This window comes from Tenebrio molitor, chromosome 4 (assembly GCF_963966145.1).
Source record: "Tenebrio molitor chromosome 4, icTenMoli1.1, whole genome shotgun sequence".
NCBI lineage: Eukaryota > Metazoa > Arthropoda > Insecta > Coleoptera > Tenebrionidae > Tenebrio > Tenebrio molitor.
This window is the reverse complement of record NC_091049.1, coordinates 1,583,441-1,610,813: the sequence shown is the minus strand read 5'-3', so window position 1 is coordinate 1,610,813 and position 27,373 is coordinate 1,583,441. Positions and strand designations below refer to the sequence as shown.

At 37.3% G+C, this 27,373-nt stretch overlaps 6 protein-coding genes across 15 annotated transcripts in view; 3 read left to right on the top strand and 3 right to left on the bottom strand.

The window, feature by feature from the left end:
• Positions 1 to 1,364: 1,364 nt before the first annotated feature.
• Pgam5 (Phosphoglycerate mutase 5) lies at positions 1,365 to 2,716 on the top strand. Of its 2 annotated transcripts, none has more exons than XM_069044996.1 (4): positions 1,365 to 1,661; positions 1,713 to 2,103; positions 2,155 to 2,285; positions 2,334 to 2,716. In XM_069044996.1, exons 1-4 carry the CDS (start codon positions 1,498 to 1,500, stop codon positions 2,482 to 2,484), a joined length of 837 nt encoding a protein of 278 aa, XP_068901097.1. In that variant the 5' UTR covers positions 1,365 to 1,497; the 3' UTR covers positions 2,485 to 2,716. The 2 variants fall into 2 exon arrangements, with proteins under 2 accessions (XP_068901097.1, XP_068901096.1); XM_069044995.1 differs by having other exon boundaries at positions 1,366 to 1,661; positions 2,152 to 2,285.
• A 145-nt stretch (positions 2,717 to 2,861) lies between these two features.
• On the bottom strand, positions 2,862 to 4,106 carry LOC138128785 (band 7 protein AGAP004871-like). Its single transcript, XM_069044998.1, has 6 exons — positions 3,912 to 4,106; positions 3,704 to 3,859; positions 3,552 to 3,649; positions 3,338 to 3,499; positions 3,119 to 3,284; positions 2,862 to 3,070 (listed from the first exon to the last, which is right to left on the bottom strand). Exons 1-6 carry the CDS (start codon positions 3,996 to 3,998, stop codon positions 2,951 to 2,953), a joined length of 789 nt encoding a protein of 262 aa, XP_068901099.1. The 5' UTR covers positions 3,999 to 4,106; the 3' UTR covers positions 2,862 to 2,950.
• A 685-nt stretch (positions 4,107 to 4,791) lies between these two features.
• On the bottom strand, positions 4,792 to 9,301 carry LOC138128779 (band 7 protein AGAP004871-like). Of its 7 annotated transcripts, XM_069044988.1 has the most exons (8): positions 9,126 to 9,262; positions 7,006 to 7,059; positions 5,823 to 5,923; positions 5,622 to 5,777; positions 5,466 to 5,563; positions 5,254 to 5,415; positions 5,039 to 5,204; positions 4,792 to 4,986 (listed from the first exon to the last, which is right to left on the bottom strand). In XM_069044988.1, the coding sequence occupies exons 1-8, from the start codon at positions 9,214 to 9,216 to the stop codon at positions 4,864 to 4,866; spliced, it is 951 nt and encodes a 316-aa protein (XP_068901089.1). In that variant the 5' UTR covers positions 9,217 to 9,262; the 3' UTR covers positions 4,792 to 4,863. The 7 variants fall into 7 exon arrangements, with proteins under 7 accessions (XP_068901089.1, XP_068901093.1, XP_068901088.1 ...); XM_069044992.1 differs by lacking the exon at positions 7,006 to 7,059 and having other exon boundaries at positions 9,159 to 9,301; XM_069044987.1 differs by having other exon boundaries at positions 5,622 to 5,923; positions 9,159 to 9,300.
• LOC138128773 (uncharacterized) lies at positions 9,159 to 12,689 on the bottom strand. 2 transcript variants are annotated; one of them, XM_069044968.1, is made up of 2 exons: positions 12,559 to 12,689; positions 9,159 to 12,508 (listed from the first exon to the last, which is right to left on the bottom strand). In XM_069044968.1, the coding sequence occupies exons 1-2, from the start codon at positions 12,585 to 12,587 to the stop codon at positions 10,795 to 10,797; spliced, it is 1,743 nt and encodes a 580-aa protein (XP_068901069.1). In that variant the 5' UTR covers positions 12,588 to 12,689; the 3' UTR covers positions 9,159 to 10,794. The 2 variants fall into 2 exon arrangements, with proteins under 2 accessions (XP_068901069.1, XP_068901070.1); XM_069044969.1 differs by having other exon boundaries at positions 12,571 to 12,611.
• A 15-nt stretch (positions 12,690 to 12,704) lies between these two features.
• On the top strand, positions 12,705 to 14,541 carry LOC138128778 (myoneurin-like). The gene is made up of 2 exons (XM_069044985.1): positions 12,705 to 12,846; positions 12,903 to 14,541. Exons 1-2 carry the CDS (start codon positions 12,834 to 12,836, stop codon positions 13,970 to 13,972), a joined length of 1,083 nt encoding a protein of 360 aa, XP_068901086.1. The 5' UTR covers positions 12,705 to 12,833; the 3' UTR covers positions 13,973 to 14,541.
• A 1,700-nt stretch (positions 14,542 to 16,241) lies between these two features.
• The window catches only part of LOC138128776 (TWiK family of potassium channels protein 7-like), a 261,082-nt gene continuing 249,950 nt past the window's right edge, over positions 16,242 to 27,373 (top strand). For both annotated transcript variants that reach the window (XM_069044979.1, XM_069044984.1), the window contains exon 1: positions 16,242 to 16,444. The gene's annotated coding sequence lies outside the window, so the exon portion shown is untranslated. The remainder of the gene's footprint in view (positions 16,445 to 27,373) is intronic.

Sequence of the window (27,373 nt, the reverse complement as noted above, 5' to 3'; positions counted from 1 at the left end):
GAATTTTAAAGCGTCATTTTGACAATTCAAATCAAGGTGTCAGCGGTGTTGCCAATATAATTTTAAAGTCATGGTCTCCTCTAATTATAAATTTAAATGATCTCATGGCACATTCATACGACCTCATACAACACCCGTTTGTGGTTAGAACAAAATGGTGAACACTTTCAGCATCTGTTGTAACATTGTTTAATAAAATAAACATTACCATTGTAATTTTTCTCTTAATTCCTCGAATCCTTAATTCGCCATTTTCTGTTTTACAATTGTCATTAAATGTGACGTTTGCCGCGATAGTTCAAAATTAGACACGCGTTGACAGCTCCAGCGCCAACTCTAATAACAAATTCAATGGATCGCACGATAGTTCTTCTCTAAATACGTTTTTTGTTCGACACTGTCAGAATCTGAGAATTTTCTCCTGTGTCAACGGATTTTGATAAATGACACAACTTGTCAAAACGAAACGTCAAACTAATTTTAAATATTTTAAGCGATTTGGAGCCTTTAAGGGGTTCGTCGAACAAAAAAACGTTGTATTCAACTCGTGGGCCTTTAAAACGCTCGTTATATTTTATCTACGCGTTCTAAAATTATTTTTTAAATTTAAACTTTTAATTTATTATTTCCAAAATATAAAAATGTGTATAAACGGTATAATATCATAATAGTTACTTAAGATTTGACAACGATTTTTAGTACAAAGAGTGCCTACTTTTTACACGATCGTAGATAAAATTTAAAAAAAAATAGTAAGTTGCGTTTCAAAAAAATTATAAAACAAGAAATTTTACGTCGCATCATTACTTAAAGTCCATTCAAAAATCAAAAACCACCACCTGTTGCTTTAGGTTGGTAAAATTTAAAAAAATCTAGATAGATATTTTTTATACTATGTTGGTAACAATAAATTATGACATTTATTTGAATCAAAATAAAATTCAATTGCTTTGAATTTCGTTCATATTGTTTTATTATCAGCACGTTTCATTTATTTATTGATTCTTATTATTTTTACTTAAAGATGCCCAGAAAAACAAGACATTTAATAAACATTTAATCTCAAAGTTACAATTCTCACAAAATTTTACACTAAACAGCGTTGCCGATTGTAATTATCGAGGAAAATGCGACGTTGGTACTTTTTTAAATGAACTTTAGCCACTTATTTTCTTATAGGTTAAGCGATCAATTTCTGCTAAGACAATTTTTAGCAGCCATTCCCTCAAGTGCAAAAAAATAAAAAACGAGTTCTACCGGAAAAAATCTTGTACTGTGAACTAACCTTCCACCGCGACCCTCAGGGTAATTAAATTAATAATTATTATTATACAGTTTAGGTCGACAAATCTGACGCATGCGCAAATGAAACTCCGAAATTCTCACTGGAGAAGTGGAGACTCCTTGATAAGTGCAACCTAACCTCACTTTACAATTTCGGTTTTCTTCTTGCATTTATCACATAAAAGCAAATAAGTGTGCACCGAATTGCAAACAATGAGACCACTGTCGAAGTTGAGCAAAGTTTTTTTGGGAGTTTGTGCCGCTTCGGGGGCCGTAACATACTATTATTTAAACAGTTCCGAGAAAAAGGTTTACGCTTCTTGGACCGTCAATTACGAACCCTCGGCACACGCAAAGTGGGACGACAACTGGGATCAGTAAGTCTGACGATTTTAATACATTCTTCCGTACCAAACTGTCTGATTTAGTCGTTCACCAAAATATTTGAAACAACCCAAATTATCTAAAGACGAAAACAACAATCTCATAAATAACGATGTCGAGAAGTCGAAACCTAAATCCTCGCGTCATTTGATTCTGATAAGACACGGCCAGTACAACGTAAGTGGTCAAACTGATGAAGTGAGAACTCTCACGAAACTTGGTCAAATCCAAGCTGATTATACTGGGAAAAGGCTGAAAGAACTGGGCTTCCCTTACACAGTTCTGGTCAAATCCACCATGTCAAGAGCTCAGGAGACTGGCTCTATAATCTCCAACTCCTTAGTAGATGTCCCAGTAAACAACTGTGATTTGTTGAGAGAAGGCGCCCCCATACCCCCGGAACCCCCGATCGGCTCCTGGAAACAAGAAATGCACGTAAGTTGTTTTCATATTTAAGAAACAAGATTAACATCAATGTGTTAGAAGTTCTTCGTGGACGGCGCCCGAATTGAAGCGGCGTTTCGCAAATATTTCCATCGAGCCCCCTTGCAACAGGACCAGGACTCCTACACAGTATTGGTGTGTCACGCCAACGTCATCAGATACTTTGTCTGTCGGTGAGTTGCGCCGGTTCAACGTGGAATCACACTAAATTTCGTTTTTAGCGCTTTGCAACTCCCAGCTGAGGCTTGGCTGAGGATGTCGCTAAACCACGGTAGCATTACCTGGATCTCGATCAGGCCGAGCGGGAGGGTGGTGTTGAGGTGTCTGGGAGATACTGGACATATGCCTCCGGATGTTATCACCAGCTGGTGAGCTGCAGGGTTGGATGGCCACAAAGGAAACTGTGTACCTCTCGAAAGCGTTAAATGTGTGTTTTAATGAGTATTATCTCGTTTTTATTTTATCAGTCCAACTGTTGCCATTTTATTTACACATTTGTAATCATGTTATTATTTAATAATTGTCACATATCACACATACATGATTTAAAAAAAATAATAACGTCACTTTTGATATTGCAAAAATAAATTTTGGAAAAAGCAGATTTGTTGGCCTCATTGCTCATCCCACTAATCCCAAAAGAGAAGTTTAAATTAATAAAATAGTTTGGGGGAAAAGGTGATTTGAGGTTAAGACACTGTCAAATTGCGACGGAGGTGGTAGGATTGCCACTGGCGAAATGGCGCCTCTTTTAAATCTAATCGTTTTGTTATTTATAAAAAATGTTAAATTACAAAAATAAATGTTTGTATCGATGTGTAGCAATCACAAAGAACCTCTAGGTTGCAGTTTTCTTATTGAGATCAACAAAATAGCTGATGAGGTCTATCGGCAGTGGAAAAATCACCGTGGAGTTCTTCTCGGCCGAAATGTTGTTCAGCGTTTGTAGATATCGCAGCTGCGAACAATAAATTAATTATTGCGACGAGATTAAGACAACAAATACCTGCAGAGCCCCCGGTGAATCATGCATGACGTCCGCAGCCTCTTTCAAGGCCCTCGAAGCCTTCATTTCGCCCTCAGCAGCCACGACTTTGGCTCTTGCCTCTCGCGAAGCCTCGGCTTCAGCCGCCATAGCTCTCTGCAACGATTTAGGTAGACTCACGTCCTTACTGGAACGAAAAATGCGATTCACAAGTGTGATCAGCAAAAGCGGAGAAATCACATTTCCACTCTTTCCACTTTGACTCCCCAAGGGTCGGTGGCCACGTCCAGAGATGTCTGCATTATGTGGGAGATTCCTTCACGATCGGCGAGAATCTCGGACAAGTTTCGCGTCCCCAGGATGTTCCTCAGGGTTGTCATCGCGAGTAGTCTCGTAGAATTGCTACATCATATTGTTTTCAATTTTACTTTCATAAAATACATTAATTTTTAACCTGTAGTTGGCAACTTTGGTGACGGCATTTAGAGGGTGTTGGATTTTGTAATACACCACAGCATCGACGGTAACAGTGACGGAGTCTTTGGTCAAGGCCTGCAAACAGAAGAATGAATTGGGGGGAAAATGACAGTCACATCAGATTCTTACTTCTTGTGGAGGTACGTCGAAGGAAATAGTTCTTAGATCGACTTTGATGTATGCGTCCACACACGGTAGGACGAAGAAGATTCCGGGTCCTCTCGCATCTCCAGATCGCAGTCGCCCCAAACGAAATATCACCGCTCTTTCGTATTCTTTCACGACCTAAAACAAACTACTTTAATTCTATTCGATATTTTTAGATGATGTTGTTTACGTTGAAGCACCAAAAGAGGGAAAAAGGAAAAGTGAAAATTACAAGGATCGTGGAACCCAGAATTGCTAAAAACTCTACAGCTCCCATGTTGTTGTTGAATTTCTCGAACGCAGTGTTGTAAAATGAAATATGTAATTAATCTTATCTAAAACGCAACTGATATAGACATACGTAAATACAAATAAACATCAGGCAAGGTTATATTCGTTTACAAGAGTTGAAGGAGCGGCTTCTTTATTTGAAATTTAAATTTCATATTTGGTGTTTACATGTTTTTCTAAAATCCCTAATGAAACAAACATCTGGTAACAGTTATCTTTTTTTATAACTAAATATTGCAGATATGATAAATTTAAAAATAAACTCCCAGACTGTCAAAATTAAATTCTTGGCATTTTTGAATAAAATATTTCCTTTGACTGTACGTGTTTATACGTACAATTTTCTTTCCAGACTGTACTTGCGTCAACTCAGGTAAAAAATAATTTTAGGTTATGTCGCGATTTCGTCAATTTGAAACCTTTTTAAAGTAAAATGCGACTTCGCAACAGCATTGTGCACGTGCACAAGCCGAAGCAATACATTTTTTAACCCCACAATAGTAATAATCTGACATTTTGCTAAAAATCCATTGACCTTGATTTTGGGAAAAATGTGATTTTGGACCACATATTTTTTGATTTTCAAATTATACATTTTTGAAATTGTTAGCGACGCATCTGAAGACGCCTGCCCCGACCTGACACTTCCTGTTTCTTCTTCTTCACGAGGTCAAGAGAGCGATTTTCAAATCATAAAAAGCAGATTTGTGTTTGGATGTTTCAACATACAAATAAAAATGTTTTTGATGAGATAAGATGCGCAGAAACAAAAACAAAACAATAAAAAAGATTTATATTTAACACTCAGCACATAAAAACTTCACATAGAAACTGTAAAAAGTACAGAGGTATTAAATAACTTGGCTCCCATTGTTATAGTTCACGAAGTAACTGATCATGTCAATTGGTAAGGGAAATATGATTGTAGAGTTCTTCTCCGCTGAAATATTGTTGAGGGTTTGTAGATACCGCAGCTGAAAAAACATTGCCATTAAGACGGCGCAAACGTTCACGCCAACAAAGTACTTGCAAAGCCCCCGGCGCCTCGCTAATGACGTCCGCAGCTTCTTTCAAAGCTCTCGAAGCTTTCATTTCCCCCTCGGCCGCGATAACTTTGGCCCTGGCTTCCCTGGAAGCTTCGGCTTCCGCCGCCATCGCCCTCTGCAACTGTTGCGGCAGACTCACGTCTTTTCTGGAAGAAATTGGTCAGCAGCGCGGTCAAGCCAACCGATTGGTCTTACATTTCCACCCTTTCCACCTTGACACCCCACGGGTCGGTCGCCACATCCAGCGATGTCTGCATCGCGTGCGAAATAGCTTCTCGGTCTGAAAGCACCTCGGCCAAGTTTCGCGTCCCTAAGATATTGCGGAGCGTCGTCATCGCCAACAGTCTCGTCGAATTGCTGCAATCACGTTTCCAGAGAAATGAAAATTTGGAAGTTTTGCTGCTCACCTGTAGTTGGTCACTTTGGTGACGGCGTTCAGTGGGTCTTGGATTCTGTAGTAGACGACGGCGTCTACGGTGACTGTTACGGAGTCTTTGGTGAGGGCCTAGAAAATGTGAGTGTTCAGAGGGGTGAAAATACGATCATAATTTGGTAATGTGGACCTCTTGTGGTGGAACATCGAAGGAGACAGTTCTTAAATCAACTTTGCAGTAGCTGTCGACACAGGGGAGGATGAAGAAAATGCCAGGACCTCTGGCTCCTCCTGTGCGAAGTCGCCCCAAGCGAAAAATCACAGCTCTTTCGTATTCTTGCACGACCTGAAAAAATTGTGTTTGTTTCTTGTAACAAATAAAAATACGTACTTTGAAACACCAAAATAGCGAGAATGGTAGAGTCAGGATCAAGAGGATGATGGAGCCGAATGTCGCTGCATATTCAACACAACCCATGTTGTTGGATTTTTCTGCAAAAGGAACAGACATTATTTAAACGAGATCTACTCACTTTGTGTGAGTGTATGAAAAAGTGACAACATTTTTTAACGTAATCTTCAAGAGCTCCCAAATTATCCCAAATAACCACACCAGCAAAACGTGATTCACTCCTTTTACATCAACTTGGCAATTAGAAAAAAGTAAAAATACCATTTTAAATTATTTTTTTAGTGCTTAAACGTTTGTTTATTTTAAAGACTTTTAGTATCCGAATTTCCGGGACTGAATCATTATCTGTTCTCTTTGATTTTTAGTTAAAAGAATACTAAGGAGTTGAGTCAGGGTTTTTTTTTAGAAAAAATGAAAATACAGAATTGAAAGAACCAGGAAGACGACAGTCAAAAGCATCTTGGTAATGGTGTTTATACACGTAAATCAAATAAATCATAAGGCGATAAAGTAGTTAAAATCTTTATTATTTCTCTTTCAAAAAATGTAAATATTAGTGTTATTTGCATTTTACTACATGGGAACAGAAGAAATTGAAAGAACACCTGGACAGTCAAAAACAAAATTATAATTGTCAGGTTGGTTACGTCATTAGTTATTTTAATATTTCCGGGTTGGTATCCCATGTTTTCTCAAATTATTGGTTTGTTTCAATTTGGTGCTAAAGAATTTCATCGTATTTGATCAAAGTGAAAAGTTTTAAATTCCCAAAACGAACTAGAGTGAAAAAAGTTATAAAAACTGGCGTAAATTACAAATCTGTGCTAAAAGAGATTTATTTCGTGATTGGTGCGTCAAAACATAACCTAAGTTTATTTTGTTATTATTAAATTTCAGGTAAGTATACTCCAGAGAGAAACTTTTACAATCAAGTACAGTCGAAATAAACATTTTATTCAAAATTTAATTTTGACAGTAGGAGTTTTTCGAATTTACTACAATAAATTAACTATCCGACAGTTTCTACACCGGTTGCCATTCAGGACCTTTCTAAATTAAATCAATTAGGAAGCTTGGTGCAAACTCCAAGTCAAATTTGAAAAACACAAAATTTTAAATTTACTCAGACAAATAGACATACTTGTTCCAAGTGCCATCTTACCAAGTATTTTAGTCCCTTTTCGGCTTCCCGTTCCTGCAGACTCACCCCCACATCCTAAAATTTACAAATGGTTGTAATATTTTCCGCTAGATCAAGATGGCGACAAAATGTGTTATTTTTTTAATTTTGAAATATTGAAATGAATTTTTATTGTTTTCAACTGTCATAAATTCTCATTTTTCTCTTTTGTAAACTGCCTCTTAACTGCTCTAAAGCAAAAAATAGCAGATAACCAACCGTTGCCCTAGACAACACATTCAAAGTGACATTTCTCGAAAAATTTGTCAAAACTGTCAAAAGCAAATGCGAAATCATTTTTAAAAGATTTGGAAGCTTTAGGGACGTCGTTTCAAACAATAAAAGTTTGCATGAAACTCGTTTCTGTGCAAATTGGGCTTTTCTAATTGCTCTCGAGGCCTTAAAATCCTCGCTACGCTCGTATTTCAATCTGGCCTCTCGGGCAATTAGAAAAGCCCAATTTACACAGAACCTCGTTGCATAAATAACTATTATGTATCTGCTTCACATTTTGAAGTTTCATAAATACTTTTTTTGTTCGACACTGTCAGAATTTGAGAATTTTCTCCTATGTGAACGGATTTTGATAAATATCACAACTTGTCAAAACGAAACGTCAAGCTAATTTTAAAGGTTTTAAGCGATTTGGAGCCTTTAAGGGGCTCGTCGAACAAAAAAACGTTGTATTCAACTCGTTCGTGTGTAAATTGGGCCTTTTTTGGCACTCGTGGGCCTTTAAAACGCTCGTTTCACTCGCGTTTTAAAATGGTGGCCCAATTTACACACAAACTCGTCAAATAAACTACTATTTTGATTCTTTCCCAAACAATTGAAAAATATTGGTGCTTTTTTTGTCTCGTAATTGGCACTGCCCGGATATTTTAGCTTGACATGACGCTAAAAAAATGAGGTTATGTCGGTTATGTGACCAGACATCTGGCACTCTGTGGCAGCCAAGACACAATAAATGTTGAAAATGTAAAGTGTAAAAACCAATGCTGACAACTGGAAATGCATTTTGATTACAGTGGTACCAAAATCATTCAAATTTTCATTGTTACCAACAGATTCAGTCATTATTGATCATGCCGTAGTTTTTAGGATCCTGTAATTGTAAAAAATGATCAGGACAATACCCTCATAATTACGTACTCAACTGTTTTCATGCTCACTCAAGCAGATCAATTTTATTGCATTGCTGTTAACACTGTGCACGAATTCGCACTCCTACACCAAACAGAATTTAACTTAACCCACGATTTTCAGCCAATTGATTTAATTAATCTGCATTTATCCTGTCTTCGCTGTTGGAGAAAGACAAATGTGAACGACTTGCTAATTATGTGAAGCAAATAGAAGAATTTGAAGCAACCAGAAAACGTTTTTGGTGTAATTACGTGATCGTCGAGTTTTCTGGGAAGCCTCACTGCAACACATGTTTTTTAACATTTTTTAATAAAATCAATAAACAATTTTTTGATGTGTTTACGGTTATCAAAACGAAGATCTTAAAATATTGTTTGGGAAAAATAACAAAAGCCCACGTCAATTGTAATTTTCTAAACAAAACAAAAAAAAATGTGTATTTTAATGATGCATCAGTTGACTTTGTGTGTTAGAAGAAGAAAAATAAAATATTTCAAAGAATGACAAAGAAAAAATTACGAAGGACCAAAGACCATCGAAACATTTCAATGTTTTTGGTCCACAATCTGGAGCATCGCGTTAGCTCAAATGACTTGAGGAGTTTGACAAAGATGTCTTGAACACCATGGTGGAGCAAAAATCTCTGGAAGAAATTTATTTGAGAAAATCTGGACCAACGAGTACGTCATGGATCGATAGAAACAAATGCCCAACAAGGAATTTCTGTCTGTGCATCTCTCGTGTTCTTCTGTTTCTCTTTCTGGATTGTGGTAGAAGACAGGAAGATCAATTCAACAGAGAAGAACGGGTGAAACGGAAGAATGCGCCACCACTTCAGTCAAAAAATGACTTGACTCAAAGAGACTCAAAGCAAAGAGGGAACTACCAAAATTTGACAAGTTTTGACAGTTGTTGTTGGTTAAAGTTAGAAAGGAATGTTTGTGTTTTGAACTTACTCAAAAGCTTGAGATGGCAACGTGGACACTCACCGTACTCTAAGAAGCACTCATATCCCCCCGAATCGGTGCGTTTCCACCCGACACTCATCAAACTCTAGCTCTTCAATCAAGATATTGTTGTGAAGCTCCGTCCAATACCGTGCTGTTTACGAGTCGACGAACGAAAAACGGATTACCATCGATGACAGAAATCCGCGGCCAGATCGACGTTCGTTTACCGATAGACTAAATCTCCGGTGGAACAGAGTCGATTTAGAAGCACACTCTTCTGTTTATACTAAAAGTGTGAAAGCAAAACAAACTTTTTGTTCTCCAATAATAAACCATCACAAAAGGAACAAGTAAACAGGTCGGAAATTTCTGTTTAAAATATTACGGCTGGCTATTCTCAAACACAGGAAATGGAAATCATTGGTTCGTAATAAAACCAAAGTGGCTTGAAGCTGTAAAATTTTCGATACGGTTTACAATATCGTCGTTTCCGAGAAGACGGATACAAATTGTGCAAAGTTGAGATTAAATTGTTGCTTTCAAAATGGCGACGTAACAATTTTACTTATGTGGGCAAGCGTTAACCGCGGATCGAGGTGAAACTTTTATTTTGGCTTAATTTAGAACTACGAAAATAAACCGACGTTTCGATTTTTCTTTGGTGTAAATATTATTGATCTTTAGTAGGTTCTTGTAATCGTAAAATGCTAAATATATCATTTGTGGAGTTTCTTCGGATTGTGTCCACATTCGAAGAATTCTTTAGCCGGTTCAAGATAAGATGACAGATTCTTTGAGAGAGAAATTAATTCATAACTGAAAGTATGTTTATTGTCTTTGTCTTTGAGAAATAAAGTCCATATAGGTTCTATGGCGGACAAAAAATTTCGTCCACAACTGTCATTCCACTCACGTATGCTCTAAAGCAGCCTTTAGGAACCCATAACCTCACTTCACATGTTGACATATTGTGTCAATGTTCTTATGGGTGACAGTAATACATTTCAAACTTTAATTTGCAAACGTCAATCATAATGACAATAAAGGTTCAAATACACCCAATTTTTGTGAAATGACAGGAAAAGGGTGGACGAAATTTTTTGGCCGCAATAGTAAAGTCTATTCAAAAATTAAAAAACCACCAACGTCGCATTTTCCTATCGGAACGCTGTTTAGTGTAAAATTTGGTGAGAATTGTCATTTTGAGGTTAAGTGTTTATTAAATGTCTTGTTTTTCTGGGCTTGTTTAAGTAAAAATAATAAGATTCAATAAATAAATGAAACGTGCTGCTAATAAAACAATATGAACGGAATTCAAAGTAATTGAAATTTATTTTGAATCAAATAAATGTCATAATTTATAGTTACCAACATAGTATGAAAAAATAACTACCCAGGGTTTTTTAAATTTTACCAACCTAAAGCAACAGGTGGTGGTTTTTTGATTTTTGAATGGACTTTACAGGGTCATTATAAATGACTCGAAGCCTCTCCGGAAACCACCCGGAGTCGACCCGGAACCCACCCGGAGCCCACGAATACAAATAAAAAGAGGTGCAAAGGCGTAAAAAATACACAAAAACTGAATAATTCCAATTTGTATATTGTCATTAAAATAAAGTAAGAGGGTATACGTTGTATATTGTATACGTGTATAACAGGTTGGAGCAACCCCTCACTTGACCCCTCTCTGATACCGCAACGCATAAGTATTAAAATAACTAGGTTTTTCTGTTTTCACCACATAGTCGCCATCTTGACAAGGCGCCAGTTCCATCTCAATCCGCACTTTGTCATCGCTGGCCATATAAATCTTCTTCGGCGCCAACCCGTACCGATAGAACTTCGGAAAAAGACCTTTTTTCTTCCCGTACCTCTCGTCCACTCTGCTAACAGGCGGATTGTCCATCGGTTTGCCACAAATAATGCAGCGACTTTCACCGAACACGTCTGCGTGCAAAGGTTCTGGCAGGAATCTGTCGTCCAGAGCAAATTTGTGGACGCACGTGTGTTCCGGTACCGACTTGAAGAAGTCTTCAGTTGAGTGGGTGTCGAAGTAGTGGTCTTTGCGAAAGTCGCTCAGTTTCTTCAAGTCTTCTTTCTCGCCAGAGGTGTTGGTGTTGTTTTCGCGCGACGCCGTTTTGTGCGGGTCGTGGTGTGAGGTACTTTTTTGTTTTGCTTGGACTTTTGACAAGTCTATCGGTGAGGATTGTCTGAGATTTCGTCGAGTGTTTTCGTCATGACCTGTTCTAAATTTGTCGTAATCGTGCAGACTTATTCCTATTGGCTCTGATCTCTCCCTTGATAGATGTTGATCAGAAGATAGACCCGTCCTAGAATTCTGACCCATTGTTCCCCTTTTTGACGGATCCTGATCCTTTCTGGAGTATCTTCCACGTTCTTCCTTTTGGTCAAACAACAAACCATTTCTAGAGTATCTCGCACTTTGACCAGTTTCCCCAGAAGCTGAACCATTTCTAACAACTCTTCCGTTTTCTTCACTTTGATCAGAAGTTAGATCCTTTCTTGAATACCTCCCATCCCACATACTTTTATCAGAAGTCAGACCTTCCCCAGAGTACCATCCCGTTTCTTCACTGTAATCCTTGGTCAGATGTTCGCTACCAAAATTTGCAACCTGACTCAATCCTCCCAATTCTTCTGATTCACTTGGTAACACTTCACTAATCTTCCTTCTGCTGTATTCTTCATCACTTTCCGAAACTACATACGTTTCAGTTCTTGCCCCGCCACCAAAAGCTTCTCCTTTTTGATAACTAGAAGTTGTTTCATCGCGATTCTCAGTCATTGGAGAAGAAACACTACTCTTGTCATCGTAATGATCAGATCGATACGTCGCAATTACACTGTCTTTGTTTTTCCGTTTTGATCTTTTCTCCTCATCGCTGAAATATCTGCAGCTTTCGTCAAAATGCGCCGACTTCTGCGTCTTCCTTGCACTCTTATCTTTCTTGAATCTCGATTTCTTTTCATACCTTGCACCTCTACAGTCATCACCAACGTATCCAGATGTTTGTGTCCTAACAGCACGTTTGCTATCCCTCGATTTAGACTTTTTCCGAAAATCTCTCTCACTCTCCGCATTTACAAATTTATCTAATTCCAAGTTAGGCGCGTCGTGGGACGTTATAGCTTTCAATTTTGCAAATCTTGGTCGATTTGTTGTTAAAACGTCGTCTTCGTCGCTGCTCTCATCGAACACACATTCCTCGGGCCTCGAGAAGAGTCGAGGTGGAACCGCTTTTTCCCTGCAATAACACGTGTTACTGCTTAAAATGTAATACTCTTCTTCGTCGTGCGACAAGTGGAGTTTTGGTTGGAGAATTGCGGCGACACGAGTCGAGTTGTTCCGCTTCTGCCAGGACTTACTGGAAAAAATTCACACGTGATACCTGTTAAAAAAATACATGTTTTCTACCAATAACAACACCTTCGTGCTTTGACCATTTTGTTCTTTGCGGCGACAGAACAACCTCTGCTTTGTTATTATCCGGGTTGCCAAGCAACGCTTCAACATTCGAACCTCCCGCCTCGATCTAGGGACTTTCGTCTCGACGCCGGACATTTAAATTTTTGTTTGTTAAATGTCAATTATTTGCGTTTTGTTTACTTTTGGTTTTTTGTGTTAAGTTTTCTTATTTTCTGTTGATGTTGTGTCAGTTTTAATGTACTTGTAACCATATTTGCAGCGCAATGATGGAACAACGTAAATATTGGGTCACCGCTTGGCGGACAAGTTTTTAGGTTATGTTTTAATTTTAGCCACAATCGTCAAAAATGGTAATAAGGGACCAGACTTGAACGGGAACAGCTCGAATTTTCGTCAGAACGCAAAAAAGAGGAAGAATGGAGTTGCAGCAACAATTAAGGATCAAGTTGTCACTTCTGATGGTCGAGTTTTTTATCCTTGCCAGTACTGTAACAAAGTGTTTCCCATCAAGAAATCACGCACATTTCACATTAAAAAGTGTCCTGCCAAGGAGTACATTCTGACAGTTGGAGACAGTCCTGAAGTAAATGAAGATAAGTGGGAGAAGTCTGGAGTTAAAGATGAAGAATCAAGAAAGAAAGGAGTTGTGGAGAGGCCTGAAGTGAATGGAGGTAATGTGGAAAAAGAAGTTGAGGTAAATGGTGAGAGTTCAAGTGAAGAAATTAAAGAGATCTCAGTAGAAAAAGCAGCCGAGTGTGACATTCCTGTTGCAAAGAAACAATCAAGTAAAATTGATATCCAGCAGAATATTGTATTAAACAAACAGATGAACGTTGAGGAGATTTTGTCAAAATCGCAATCGCCGCCCATCAAGCTGACGATCCGCCGAAGCGCCAGCAACGGTAGCGAAGTTTCAAACCATTTTACAGTGTGCAACTCTCTGATACTGAAGGAAAAGAACGAATCAAACGACGTCTTTGACAGCATCGCCAAACGCCTGAAAAGCAACTCGGTCACCATAACAAAACAACCAAAGAAAGAAGAAGTAGAGGAGACCGTCGCCCCTGAAAAAACCGAAAGCACAGAGACAGTCTGCAAGCAATGCAGACAAGAATTCGCCTCACCACTGGAGCTGCTGCGCCACTCCAGAAACTGCCATTCATACCCGAAAATCTTGATGGCGATGAGCGAAGTAAAAAAATTTTATTCAGCAGAAGACAGGTCCGAATGCCCCATTTGCCACAAGCCCCTAAAAACCAACTTCCGGTCGGCGTTCGTCAAACACCTGCACACGCACACGAACGAGATGAAGTATTCCTGCAACGTCTGCAACAGGAAGTTTCGCAGGTCCGACCACATGAAGGCCCACGAGAAGCGGCACGTCGTCGAAGAGGAGAAATGATGGTTGCATAGTACAAGTTTGAATGTTAAGTTTTAAGTTTATGGTGTGCAACGAAACTGCATGCTTTGCCCGTTAGGATTATTTATTATGTTTTTAGTTAATCGCTAAGTTAGTTGAAGAGTAATGTTTTTACTTTATATTGACTCATTTGTTTAATAAATATTTAAGTAAGTAGTTATAGATATATTATGATTCATATCATGGCAAGAATGCTGTCAGGAGTTGTAAGTTGTTAATTGTTACATTTAAAACTCTGTTAACATAGTTTTGAAAAGCTAATTGTAGAAGTTAGTTCTATTAAAATTTTATATGAACTAGATTAAACTGGTTTAAACTGGTTCACTATGTGCCAAAAGCACTGACTGATAGTTTTTGTAAGTTCAAGGAGCCACAACAATTATTTTGAAACGTGATTCTGATGGCATTTTTGTCTACTAGATGTTTAATTTCGCAGAAATGAAAAAGCATTTATTCAGTTACTTATTGATATTTTACAAGTGTGAAACAGTTTTATTATTTTTATAGTAAAGTCTATTGAAAAAACATTTTTAACAATGCATGAGCAAATACTTGGTTGTTTGATTGTTGTTTTTTGTACCATCACAGGTGTCTATAAAAGATTGTCACAATTTTTTGTTAGGTTGGTGACACTTGAAGGATTGCTTTGGTTGATGTAATCAAGAAAAAAAGTCATGTTGCTGTTAATTTAAAACTATTTCCTTTCAAATAAAACAACTGTTATTCTTTGGCACTTTTCACCAGGCGCCATCTTTTATCCGGAAAACATCTGCTTTGGGTATGTACACAGTTGGCTGAGTCTCCAAATCATATCTCTCGAGTTATGTGCGTAATTAGTTCTGCTGTGTAATAAGTTGAATTGTCATTAATTAAAATAGTTTTGCGACCGTGGATCCTGAAGTTTGCCCCTCGCTATTCACCCCGCCCCCTCCGGAATCTTCAAGGATATCAGGGATAATCTGGTGCACGGCCATAATGAAGCCGCTTCACTTGTGCGGAAGTTATAATGCGAAACGTAGTTACGTAACCGCAATGTACAATGTTTAAAATGGCCTCTTATTATGCAACATTAGGGGCAATACTTTACTCACACCGAGTACGTAACGTCTCAGGTCTTAACAGTAAAACTAACAACACACTTAATATCGGCCTTGTTGGGACACTTGCGCATTATTAAACACTAAATCAACGAAACTGTTTCGAGGGGAATTACCTGGGCTCAGGGGTGGCACCTCACAAACAACAAAAACGAAATTTTGTGGACGTGATTATGTTACAGTATAGTACAGTTTTTTTTTTTTGGTTGGTAACACTGTGTATTATTAAACGAAGCCAAATTAAACAACATAATTGGTAAACGTTGAGTTATGTTTTCTCTTACGATGTGGATCATCATTTCGTTCTGAGTTTTTCGGTAATTGTGTAGAAGAGTTGGAATAAATGTTGACAAAATAACACAAATCCCCCTTTTCACGGTATTCCATTAGGTCATACATAACATAACAATCGCAACAGCATACTCCGGTCTTCCCATTATGTACATAACACAATGAAAATAAATCAAAAGAGACCGGAAATCTCGTTGGCTGTGTTGCGGCCATTAATATTGACAAAACAAATGCAAATTCATGCAACAAAACGCCACCTGTCGTCGCTACTAAATTTCCCTCTCTAACTGTCGTTTATTTGGCAAGTTTTCTTAAGCATCCCTCCCATTTACTGCCTACAGGTGCTTCAAAGTTGACAACTCTAATTATCAAAGTGGGCACATAATCGTACTAACCACCCTCTCGCTAATTTAGTAAAGCCACACCAACGACACAAGTATAATTTGCGATTTAATGTCATTATTGTATGTTCTTTACGTCCTCTTATTATGACCACCGTGTATATTTATTACATCTGTGAGGACAAGGTTGTCCGTAAATTTAATTACAAACATGTATAAAACACATCTATTAAACGTTGGAGTTATTTAAAACTGTAAATTATTTGAGTGGAGATGACATCTACGCGAAATAGATGTGGCAACAGTGCATGACGCGATGAAACAGTTCTGTTGTGGACGACGTCAAATCGTCAAAAGTTAAGTGTTTGAAGAAATAGATTCGAAAAATGTGCAATTTCGGCGTTGTGGAAGATTTGCAAAACATAAGATAGACGTGAATCCCACAAGAGAAGAAAAGGTAAGAAACGGAAAGATGTTCGCGCGTCTAGTTTCGCAGTACAACGTTGTCAAACTTCCATGTTGCTGCCAGCTCGGCAAGTTTAGATTTATATCTATGCGCGGCGAATATTCAGACACGGATTGATTCTGACGAGTTGTAACAATTTTTACGTGATTACAAGATTTGACAATTACAAGGCGCATCACAGCTTTGCATCGTATTGACAGACCGAGCGCTCAAACGGTTAAACAACAGAAGAATTTTCAGTTTTGACATTTTATCTCGGGTAAGTCAATTACTTCAAAATTTAACTTCCCAATTCTTCTTACAGTGTGTAAATTTACGTTTTTTAAATGCATTGCTTCAAGTGACCATTTGCATCTGCATAAAATATTTGTTTGAAAGTTATTAAAGACAATAATAGAGTGTCTTTTTATACGAAGTCACATTTTCTACAGTTTAGAAATTACTCCTGGTCTGTCAAAATGATATTGGCACAAAATGTTTGTTTTAACTGTACTTTGCGATAAATTGTTCTCTCCAGAGTGTACTTGCGTCAAATCTAACAAAATAGATTTTGGTTATGTTTTGATTTTAAACATTTTTAAAGAAATAAAGTCATTTAATAATACCATTCTAGTGCGTTTGGAAAACTTTGAATTTTCCTGTTTTAACGAGATATCATTACATTTGCAATTTGTCTGATAATAGCAAATTTAAACGCATAAATAATTTGGAAAATCATGGATACCAACCGGGTAATGTGATAATAACTAGCGAAATAACCAACCACAATTTCGTTTTTGACAGTTCAGACATTTTTTTTTGGATTTATTGCAGACAACAAAGAAATTCTTGTTATTTATTTGTACTGTTACTGTGTTTATCTCTTATTTAAAATACACTTAGTGCTGTATCGATCACTAGACATCCATTAAAAAAATTAATAGAAAAATATGAAATTTTCTTGATAGAAAAGAAAAATTGTAGGACGTGCCATCCTTGAGACAAAACCTACACAAGAACTTACATTAAAGAACTTTTTCTTCTACTCTTAACGAGAAGATACCTTACCACAACCAGTCACCACCACTTATTAAAGAAAGCTTCCACATCGTTTTGTTTAATCACGTGATCGTCATTACTTTGTGACAATACCCATAATGGTAAAATTTACCTTGAATGTCCATTAACTGTCTATTAGTGGAGCTTTAGAAAATACAAATATTTGGACATTTTAACGGAATTACTGTGCTCTAATAATAAAAATGTTTCCTTTGGTCAATCAGCAAACACAAAGCCATTCACAACAGAGTATTTCTAGATAAATACAGTGTTGTTCAAAAATTTGTTTATTGTTTTTCTTGTCAAACCTTATTGTTCATTTTCTCTGTATACTTTGACAGGTTCTTTTGGACTTACGATCTCTTTTTAGTCAGAGGTATTGGATTCTCTCATGGACTGTGACCTTGGAAATATCTGTGCGAATGACGATGTTTTCCGGTTGGTTTATAGCGCCTATTTGAGACCGATATTTGTCATCTCATAGCCCATGAGAAAATCCAACACCTATACCTATGGTTTTAACTTGATTATGACATATGTATTTGCTAAGACTGTTCGATTTGCGTCGAAGATAATCTGTCGATAAAGTCCCCCAGCTTGAGACATTTCACGTAGACGTGTCGGTGTCCACAGAGCAAACACAGGCTGCAGCTGCTTAAACAAGATCGCGGCGTTGAATGCAAACAGGATTAGATTCCACTAACAACGTTTTGAAAATCGTCCCCGACTGTTGAATAAATCTGCGATTCGAAGAGTGAAATTTGTTCATCGCTGATTCAATTAATTCGAATAATCAAACTATCAAAATCTCCCCAACAAACTGAATATAACGCGTTCGAGTTTAGGCTGAGGTGGATTTGGGGTTGAAGAGCCAAGGTATAACGTCTAATCGCGATAAGCAACTTTAGTCCCTGCTTTCAACCGATAACTTAGGCAATTGTGCGAGATTATGATAGCGAGGTCTAGAGGTATATCGCACATTAACATATTCCACCCTCTCTCTGCCAGATGATGGGCCAAGAATCGGATGAGTTACTTTCAATTAAGGGTGGCTTTAAGAGTGAGGGGTTGTTTACGTAGTCGTGATGGCGTCGACGTATTTACACCTGTTACAATGTACACACCGCTCATAACCAGATGATACTGGACCACAGTTTCGGCACAGGATCGATATAATTAATTAAGGGTTGTTAACGAAACACCACAAACTACTCGCGCATCAAATGCACACGTCAATTATTTCCAATAATTCAAATTGAACCGGCAAATAAAAAGTCGAGAGCTTTTTCATATCTCGCCTAGTTGCTTCTCTTTTTTCTCAACTTCCAAACGAGACGAAAATGCTTACGTTTCCTCATTTTTTAATGCACTTCGTTTATTTAATTTTCATCTCAACTACTACTTTTCCTTAAAGCTGCGCTTATTAGACTGTAAAGTATTCGAGGAAACCCCCTCAAGTGCAGCGGGTTTAAATTTTATTTTTGGGGCAATTAAAGAATTTGCAACCGTTTTAGTTCCTCGAAGAATTAATTTTTTTTGCGGGTATTGTGGGTATTCAGACCTGGGACAACATCCAGGTTTGTTTTGAAAATGCAACACACAATACATTTGCAAAACATACCTGGATTTGTCCCAGGTTTGCTGTGCAAATGTATTGTGGATTGCATTTTCAATTCCGTCGGGCTCGTGAAATACCCTGTATATTAATAAAGGAGTATGAATTATTCAATGTTTTATGCTCGAATTGTTACTTCATTCCCGTATAAATTAGTATTCTTGGTAAAAAAATGTCTGACCATTATGGAGCTTTTCGCAGCACGCACGGCTAATTATGTGCTTTCGTATTACCCAATTTTTGCATACAAGTCGTATAAAGCACACCCCTAGAGCACAAAACATTGTAAAGTCCTTTTAATGTTGCGAAACGAATACTTGGCCACATAATTCAAGCGAAAAATGTTTTGTTCGGATTAAATTGATCGCACAAACGCGGTTTTAAAATTTACTCGTGAGAAATGATCTCGCTTGTAAATGTGGCTAGTTGTTACTCGCCGTTAGCGTCTTAAAACAAAGTAAAATAAATGGACGGGGCGGGGTATTAGTCGAGATTGTCCGGTAGATCAGCCCTAATGCCTTTAAGCAGGAGTTATAGAGCTCTTAGTTTTCTATTTCCACCTCTGATTGTGGTGCACTACGATCTCATTCCGAACGAAAGCCTCACGACCAAATTAAAAATAATTTACGCCGATTCACCGGTTGAGATTAAACCGACCCACCAGACTTCCTCTATTGGGTTAGGGTGTGAAGACGCTCAACAATTTACAAGGGATGTGGCCCCTCACGCACCCATAAGTTACCGAAAATGGTGGATGCGCCGGGACAACATCTATAAATTTTAAAACTCAATTAGGAGAAATTTTATGGTAGTTTTGAAATATTTTTATTATGCTGTGATTTACAGGCGGCGCCACCGTACGTTAATACAGTGTTGTTGAAAAGTTTTCAAATCCATTACAATTTTTGGCGGATTACATTTTTGGCTAACCTACAAATCTTTGGTAACTAATTTATACTAATTGAGAGAATTCCAATTAAATTCAATTAATTAGATGATCAATTATTGTGAACACGACCAGCTAGCTGTCAGATGTGTATTTTATACAAGGTGATTCACGAGTAATGATGACCCTGAGGTAATTGAAAATGCAACCCACAATACATTTGTAACGTAAAGCTGGATCCGACGCGGTAAATATCCAGCTTTATGTTCCAAATGTATTGTGGGTTGCATTTTCAATCCCGTCGGGCTCATTATTCCTTGAATTAATTAAAAACAACGCGTCATGGTTTAATTCTTAATTGCAATTAATTTATCCTGTGTATAATATTGCAGTTGACGTTTGCTAATAATTATTATAAATTTTTAATAATACAGACAAATGCGTTATTGATTATTAATTAACTGTGTTGTTATTTACTGAACTGTGAAGTTTAAATTAATTAATTCGGGAAATAATTGATAATTGGATTATTTAGTTGTCAATTAGTACAGAATACATAATTAAGTCGAGCTAATTAAAGGGTAATATTCAAGGAAGCTCTGATTATTACGGACTTTCAGAGATCATTTTGTTTGAAATATTATGACAATAGGGATTGTACCGTGCCTTCAAATAAATTCGGAATTAGAGTAGGCTGTGATTTATATATTTTGTGTATTAACGGTTGGTAGCACTGACAGTCAATAGTTTTATGCCACGTGTACTGCGCTGTCCAAGGTCACTGCTATTGCCAACTTTATAACAAAACCACAGCCTACTCTAATTGGGAATTGATTTTTGAACGGTATTTCAATAAGAATGTTGGTAGCATTTTTTAACAGACAAAATCTCCAGTTCTAAAAAACGTTCTCGTTGAAGTGTTGTGTTTCACGAAGCTTTTGAAAAGGTTCCCGAACGAAATTTATCAAAAGCTCTTTTGTGTTGTGTTCAAGTTGAAAAAGGACACCTATTATCCACTTTTAACTAACTTTCCATTTTAGCTGAAATGTTCCGTAATGAAACAAAATGGAACTAATTTAACTAGCGTCGTTACAAAGTCACACCAACGCTGATAATTTCATTGGAACAAGTTGTGAGTTGTGAATTATGCAGCGCAAGTGCAGATAAAAAAATCGTTCAGTTTCGTTCACGCCGGACTTATAATTTTTTGTTGTTGTTTTTATGAATGGTTGTTGGAAAAAGTGTCCGTGATTTTGTCGCGTCAAATCCGGCATTAAAGCTATATTAGGGAGGAAAGGTCAGCATAAGGTCTAACATATTGACTGGACCGTGTGAAAGAAATCCCGTCCGGCATTATATCTGGAAGAGAAAGAAATCTCCAACGTCAGCGATCTGCGGGAGGGGTGAGGGTGCCGCCACCACCACCGATAATAAAATATGTCATTAGCGCCGAGTTACATTCGAAGAAAATCAATTCGTTTTGGAGATTTTTTTCGTTTTATCTCGCTACGGGAAATTTCGGGCTCCATAAAGCCTGTTTTATAGTTTTATAATAACGTTATTTACCGCCAGGGATAACGCTCAATTTACCACATCCACTGAACCGGTAAACTGTAAACTGAACGGTAGAGCTGCAACACTAGCGATACAGACTGATACCATCGACGATACTGGCTCCGTTGCTCTCTATGGTAATGATCTGACTCCCTATCCAGTGTTGGGTGATTTCCTGATGATTAATCGGGGAGACATTTGTTGGATGTGAAGTGTTCGGGACGTTTGAACGGACCCTAATAAAGTGATTAAGCTCGAGGAACAAGAGGAAACCAAAAGAGACGGAATTGGGCATTATTGCTCGAGATTGACCCCAGAGACGTTACTTTTTTGCTGATTAACTGACTACTTTCAAGTGTAACAAGCAAGTCAGATGTCATAATTCTGGTTTTTCTCTCCACACTTTCCGATTGATGAACAGCGAGATAGCTTCGTGAAGGTTCGATCTAGTTGAAATCATAAAAAAGATTTTGTTATTTTAATTAAAAGCAATATTTTACCATCTCCACCATTGAATTTAAATGCAGATTTTTCGATTAGCTTTAGAATTGAATTAAGCAGGTATTTGCATTTGATTTGTTTCGTAAGAAACAGTTCCGATATGATCTAGCTTAAACAACAAAGAAGGTTTCGTTATTTATATTGAAAAAAATATTTTGGCACCTCCACCATTTCTGTATCGTATTTAAATGCAGATTTCACGACCGGCGTTAAAGATGCAGCAACGAGGCTTCCACCATTCAATTTGTCATTGTTAAACCTAAGCAACACAGTTTTCAGATTGGATCTAGAGCGAAGAATATTTTGGCACCTCCACCATTTTTGAATTGTATTTTTAATGGAAATTTCTCGTCCGCTACTAAAGATAGAGCCATGAGGTTTTTTGCATTCGATTTGTCATTGTTAAATCTACGAGACACAGTTTTTAGATTTCGTCCAACTCAAACCACAAAGAAAATATCGTCACTTTAGTTGAAAATATATTTTGGCACCTCCAACATTTTTGCATTGTACTCGTATATTAATACAAATTTCTCGACTGGCATTGAAGATAGAGTCATGAGGTTTTTTGCATTCGATTTGTCATTGTTAAATCTATGAGACACAGTTTTTAAATTTGGTCCAACTCAAACCACAAAGAAAATATCGTTACTTTAGTTGAAAATATATTTTGGCACCTCCACCATTTTTGCATTATATATTAATACAAATTTCTCGACTTGCATTTAAGATAGAGTCATGAGGTTTTTTGCATTGGATTTGTCATTGTTAAATCTATAAGACACAGTTTTCAGATTTGGTCCAACTCAAACCACAAAGAAAATATCGTTACTTTAGTTGAAAATATATTTTGGCACCTCCACTATTTTTGCATTGTATTTTAATGGAAATTTCTCGACCGGCCTTGAAAATAGGGTCATGAGGTTTTTTGCATTGGATTTGTCATTGTTAAATCTGTGAGACACAGTTTTTACATTTGATCCAACTCAAAACCACAAAGAAAATATCGTTATTTTAGTTGAAAATATATTTTGGCACCTCCACCATTTTTGCATTGTATTTTAATGGACATTTCTCGCCCGCTATTAAAGATAGAGCCATGAGGTTTTTTGCATTCGATTTGTCATTGTTAAATCTACGAGACACAGTTTTTAGATTTCGTCCAACTCAAACCACAAAGAAAATATCGTCACTTTAGTTGAAAATATATTTTGGCACCTCCAACATTTTTGCATTGTACTCGTATATTAATACAAATTTCTCGACTGGCATTGAAGATAGAGTCATGAGGTTTTTTGCATTCGATTTGTCATTGTCAAATCTACGAGACACAGTTTTTAAATTTGGACCAACTCAAACCACAAAGAAAATATCGTTACTTTAGTTGAAAATATATTTTGGCACCTCCACCATTTTTGCATTATATATTAATACAAATTTCTCGACTGGCATTTAAGATAGAGTCATGAGGTTTTTTGCATTGGATTTGTCATTGTTAAATCTATAAGACACAGTTTTCAGATTTGGTCCAACTCAAACCACAAAGAAAATATCGTTACTTTAGTTGAAAATATATTTTGGCACCTCCACCATTTTTGCATTGTATTTTAATGGAAATTTCTCGCCCGCTATTAAAAATAGAGTCATGAGGTTTTTTGCATTCGATTTATCATTGTTAGATCTACAAGACACAGTTCTTAGATTTGGTCCAACTCAAACCACAAAGAAAATATCGTTAGTTTAATTGAAAATATATTTTGGCACCTCCACCATTTTTGCATTGTATATAAATGCAAATTTCTCGACCTGCCTTGAAAATAGGGTCATGAGGTTTTTTGCATTGGATTTGTCATTGTTAAATCTGTGAGACACAGTTTTTACATTTGATCCAACTCAAACCACAAAGAAAATATCGTTATTTTAGTTGAATATATTTTGGCACCTCCACCATTTTTGCATTGTATTTTAATGGAAATTTCTCGCCCGCTATTAAAGATAGAGCCATGAGGTTTTTTGCATTCGATTTGTCATTGTTAAATCTACGAGACACAGTTTTCAGATTTGGTCCAACTCAAACCACAAAGAAAATATCGTTACTTTAGTTGAAAATATATTTTGGCACCTCCACCATTTTTGCATTGTATTTTAATGGAAATATCTCGACCATCATTGAAGATACAGTCATGAGGTTTTTTGCATTAGATTTGTCATTGTTAAGTCTACGAGACACAGTTTTAAGATTTGGTCCAACTCAAACCACAAAGAAAATATCGTCACTTTAGTTGAAAATATATTTTGGCACCTCCACCATTTTTGCATTGTGAAGAGTCGATTGTGAACGCACCACTGATTACAGATCACTGATCAGCTGTTCAAATCTAACCTCACTTTTTGTGTTGGTTGTGTTTTTACTGCGGACTGACGAGTGGCGCGTTCACAATCGACTCTTCAACGCCAACTGTGAGGATAAATTTAAATGAACACCCGATATAATACAGTGTTCTGTGTTGATCTAGCCATATGGAAGATATTCTTATGTTAATTGAAAAAATATTTTTGCGCCTCCACGATTATTGCTTTATATTTGAAGAGAGTAATCAGGTTTTTGTTTTAATATTATTAAAGCTATAAAACGCAGTTGTCAAATGGAATCAAGCTGAAACCATAAAGAAAATATGTAACGTTATTGTTTTGATTTAAATTAAAATTATTGGAAATGTACTTTCCACAATTATTATTCAGTTCTATATTTATTTCATTCGGTTTTGAATGGAATGTTATGCCACAACAACCGCAAATATTAAAAAAAATAATTTGTTGTTGTTTTCATCCATGAAATATTGAATAATTATAGTGGTTTTTTACCCAAATGTCGGGGCAACGAATGTGATCTATCTGAACAAATTATTATAAAATTCTTGTAAAAACTGAATTTTCTTACTTTGTGTGTCCATAACACACTGAAATAATTTTTCCGAAGCGAAGCTATCACAGTATTTAACGACTGTTAATAAAAGCAGAAAGTTGTTGTTTAAGAGCAACGCGAAAAAGCTTCCAAAAGTTTAGTATCTACTGGATTTCGACAGTAAAGATTAAACAGTTGAGATTGTTATTTCAGATAAAAATCTCTAATTGCATTTCAGTCCTATCATAATTTGTTCAGTTTTTATACCAGCTACACAATTCTTGTCTTCTTCAGGTTTCCCTAGTGCAGAGGTGACATTTGCTAAATTGCTGTACTGCCTGAAATTATCTTATTCGCATCGGTGCATCACTTTCGACGGTTCGTGACATCTCATTTCCTGCAGTGCATACACTGTTTCGTTCCTACGTGTACAGATTTTTAAATGATTCACAAACACACGAGTCGAAGCAATTCCGAAATTGGATATATCGGCCAAAAAATTAAATTCATAAAACGATAAAAATAAAGCAAACAGACAAAGAAATGAATAAAACATGAACGTATATTTCCAGAAAAGCGGCCATAAATAAAAACGCTCTCACTCTCTATTTCCTACATCGTCAACGATGTGACCAGAGTCGCCATTTGGGGACTGTAACCATCAGATATCGATTAAGGAAATTGCAGATGGGAGTTTGCGAAACTTTAAAAAAAAATTGACAAAAGTGTTGAAGCAATTTTAGCAAGTAAAAAATAAATACATGAAATAAAAGCAATTTGGAAAGTAGCACAGGTCAGATGAATGTTTTGTCGTAACATCTGGAAATGTTGCTTCGGAAAATCGATGCATCGTCAATGCAGAATATGCTTCCCAAAAGTTATGACTCAATGTCTATAAATGATTGAGCTATAGGGTTTGTAAAAATGGTGGAGGCGCCGGGAAATCTTTTGTAAAGCCCAAATAATTTACGTTTGTTATTTACTAATCTTATTTATCATTTGTTAGTCTACTTTATGGTTAGTGGAGATTGTCTGTGACCCCAAAATTGTAAGTAAAGTATCCAGACATGAGGGTGAGAACAAAGCGACTTACACCGGATTGCTTTTACTCCAAAGCTGCATTATTCGGACGGACCGTCTGAAAGCCGCAGTTCTGAGGTGCTCTGTTTCCCAACTCTGCTTCATAATTGCGGTATTGCTTATCGAAACCATTCTCGAGATCACTTTGCAATTGTCGCTTCGATTTTCTAGCGTCTAGACTCCTCTTTCATGTGTTTTTAATTTTTGCAAAAAGAATGTCCGGGAGAGCTCAATCTGCTACAATCGATACTTTTGTCGGTCAGTCAGGAGGGGAATAACGGAGAAAATGGAAGGAAAATTACAAAAAGAGCTACAACAGACAAACGTGCTGAACGTGTCTGAACAATGACCAGACGTGATTATCGAAAAATACCTGCACCGGGAAACTAACAGGGAATTTATGTCCGTTCGGTGGAAGTGGCAGCCTGCAACATTTCAATATGAAGGATGGACGGAAAGGAAAATCTTGTTTACATCCAACAGCGGCGTCTCGTCGGAATCCGTGCACAGAAATTGGAAATTGAGACTGAACTGGCACTTATTGCAAATCGCCAGTTTGGAGCGTGACGATTTTAGCGTGTCGCTATTGAGCGTGACCATTTTAGCGTGTCGCACGAAACTAATTCACTGCCCACGTGTTCAATAGAGCTTTGAATTTAGTGCAGTGCTGGTCGCCTTTAATTTTTTAGAAATTCTCCGGAGAGTCAAGGATCACCGTCACGAGCAATGGAACATCTCAGATATGCCATAAAATTTTGAGCGCCTGGCACTTATTGCAAATCGCCAGTTTCAAAACTTAAAAATGCGCCCGAGCGTGACAATTTTAGCGTGTCGCTATTGAGCGTGACGATTTTAGCGTGTCGCTATTGAGCGTGACGATTTTCGCGTGTCGCGTGAAACTAATTCACTGCCCACGTGTTCAATAGAGCTTTGAATTTAGTGCAGTGCTGGTCGCCTTTAATTTTTTAGAAATTCTCCGGAGAGTCAAGGATCACCGTCACGAGCAACAGAACATCTCAGATATGCCATAAAATTTTGAGCGCCTGGCACTTATTGCAAATCGCCAGTTTCAAAACTTAAAAATGCGCCCGAGCGTGACAATTTTAGCGTGTCGCTATTGAGCGTGACGATTTTAGCGTGTCGCTATTGAGCGTGACGATTTTCGCGTGTCGCGTGAAACTAATTCACTGCCCACGTGTTCAATAGAGCTTTGAATTTAGTGCAGTGCTGGTCGCCTTTAATTTTTTAGAAATTCTCCGGAGAGTCAAGGATCACCGTCACGAGCAACGTAACATCTCAGATATGCCATAAAATTTTGAGCGCCGCTGGCTTATTGATCCCCATTTAAATATAAAGAAGCGCAAGTTGGGCTACAAAGAAACTTGAAAAGAATTTAGATACTACTTTATTACATTGTTGCAACCTACTGGCTATAAAGAGTTCCCGGCCGAATTCCTCCCATATTCCCCCAAGAATCGGAGAGGAAAGGCTAAGCACCGCTTTAAATAAACAATTCCCGTCCCTCACCCTAATTGATCGAATTTTGGTTGGCACTCGTACCTTCGTCTCCTCCTGACAGCATCAGCGCCGGGATTGCATAAAGAAGTAA